Source organism: Dasypus novemcinctus, chromosome X, assembly GCF_030445035.2.
Source record: "Dasypus novemcinctus isolate mDasNov1 chromosome X, mDasNov1.1.hap2, whole genome shotgun sequence".
Taxonomy (NCBI): domain Eukaryota; kingdom Metazoa; phylum Chordata; class Mammalia; order Cingulata; family Dasypodidae; genus Dasypus; species Dasypus novemcinctus.
In genome coordinates, this window is record NC_080704.1 from 128,707,826 (window position 1) to 128,710,091 (window position 2,266).

Below are 2,266 nucleotides of genomic sequence, written 5' to 3' on the forward strand. Positions count from 1 at the left end.
GAGAAAGCCCCAGACCATTTCTACTGTATGATTCTTCCAATATGCTTAAACAAACACACACACACAAACGAGGAAATGCCAAGAGAAGGTTACAAAATTGTGGGAACACATTCACACATTTAATACAGAGCAAGCAGTTGAATACAATATAGTTTTGCTAGTCACAGGACAAAGCCAGGGTTTATATAAAAATGAATTTGGCTCCCGGCGCGGGCCCGGTCCCCGCATGGCTGCGCGCTGCCTGGTGTCCCGGCTGGCGGCGCGGCTGCTCCGGCCCGCGCAGAGCTGCCGCCCCCGCCATCGCCCCTTCCACCCCTCGGCGGTTCGAAATGAAGCCGTTATCATTTCTGGAAAGAAACTTGCCCAGCAGATCAAGCAGGAAGTGCGGCAGGAAGTGGAAGAGTGGGTGGCATTGGGCCACAAGCGGCCGCACCTGAGCGTCGTTCTGGTGGGCGAGAACCCTGCCAGCCACTCCTACGTCCTCAACAAGACGCGGGCGGCCGCGGATGTGGGAATCATCAGCGAAACGATCTTGAAACCAGCTTCGATTTCAGAGGAAGAATTGTTGACCTTGATCAATAAACTAAATAGCGATGACAATGTAGATGGCCTCCTCGTTCAGCTGCCCCTTCCAGAGCACATTGATGAGCGAAAGATCTGCAACGCTGTTTCTCCAGACAAGGATGTTGACGGCTTTCATGTAATTAATGTCGGGCGGATGTGCTTGGACCAGTGTTCCATGCTCCCTGCCACCCCGTGGGGCGTGTGGGAGATAATTAAGCGAACTGGAATTCCAACTCTAGGGAAGAATGTAGTTGTGGCTGGAAGGTCGAAAAACGTTGGAATGCCCATTGCGATGTTACTGCACACAGACGGGGCCCACGAACGGCCCGGAGGTGATGCAACTGTTACAATATCTCATCGCTACACTCCCAAAGAACAGTTGAAAAAGCATACAATTCTTGCAGATATTGTGGTGTCTGCTGCAGGCATTCCAAATCTGATAACTGCAGATATGATCAAGGAAGGAGCAGCAGTCATTGATGTAGGAATAAATAGAGTGGAAGATCCCACAACCGCTAAGCCCAAGTTGGTCGGAGATGTGGATTTTGAAGAAGTCAGGAAGAAAGCAGGTTACATCACTCCTGTCCCTGGGGGCGTCGGTCCCATGACAGTGGCGATGCTCATGAAGAACACCGTGATTGCTGCAAAGAAACTGCTGAGGCTTGAAGAGCGGGAAGTGCTGAAGTCGAAAGAGCTTGGAGCAGCAACCAATTAACTGTTTAGTCTTCTCTTTCATGAACAGCCTTCCCAGCCAGTTCAAGAAGCAAAACAGGCCAAAAGAAATGCAATATTTTTTTATTCTTCTGAAATGGTTTAAAATGGTGCTTTGTATTTATTGGAAGTTTAAAATGGGTGGGCGCTGGCACAGGTAACTCTCGGCCAGCACCTCACCCAGGAGCACTCCAGCATCCTTGCTGAGCCAGGAGACCCAAGAGAAGCAGTTTTCCCAGCAAGTAACACGGGGCATTGTCACCTTGGGAACGGATGCTTCACTTTGGTGTGCCACTCCAGCTGTTAAAATTTGCCTTTTCTCGGATTGCTTTACCCAAGTGCTATTTTAATAAGAGTGGATACTCACTTCAGGTTCCAAACCTGTTGAGTTCAACTGGTCAAACCAAAGGAAAAATGTTGCCAGAGAAAATTAAGGGAAGGGTAAATGGAAGAAATTATAGCAAGTAAGAAGGAGTAAAAAAAGCAATTACCAGATTTATACATGTATTCGTTGATAGCCAGATTTACCTAAATAGAACAGTTGGGAGAGAAAGAAGAACAACTCCATCCTAATAGTATTGCTAAGTTCCCATTTTGTGGCTTAGTCACTGGGAAAATGTCTAGGATTCTACTTGTTATTAGCTCTTGTTTTTATGTATGTTATCATTCAGTGAGATTTCCCATTTTAGTTTTCTGGGATTGAAAACGCTTATGTTATAAATTATTTATGTGTGTTGTCATATTTGGCTGTTATTATATCTTTAAACTTCATTGTTAAGTTTTTTACTACCAGAGAGTATCTATGTGGTTTCTTTGGTATACCTTGAAACCTATTTTTGAAAAACAAAACTGTCACAGTTAGGCTTGATAATCATGAGGGCAGCTTGTGTAAGTATGCAACTAACTTACTTTTCCACCAAAGAATTGTCAGAACTTGCTTGCTTTTCTCTTTGAACCTGTTGATTTTCCTAAAAGGTTTTTTTAAGAGCTT

At 45.3% G+C, this 2,266-nt stretch overlaps 1 protein-coding gene across 1 annotated transcript; it reads left to right on the top strand.

Moving 5' to 3' along the window:
* The first annotated feature begins 216 nt into the window (after positions 1 to 216).
* Positions 217 to 1,999, top strand: LOC101424312 (bifunctional methylenetetrahydrofolate dehydrogenase/cyclohydrolase, mitochondrial). Its single transcript, XM_012525224.4, has one exon. It carries the CDS (start codon positions 227 to 229, stop codon positions 1,277 to 1,279), a length of 1,053 nt encoding a protein of 350 aa, XP_012380678.1. The 5' UTR covers positions 217 to 226; the 3' UTR covers positions 1,280 to 1,999.
* The last annotated feature ends 267 nt before the right edge of the window (positions 2,000 to 2,266 follow it).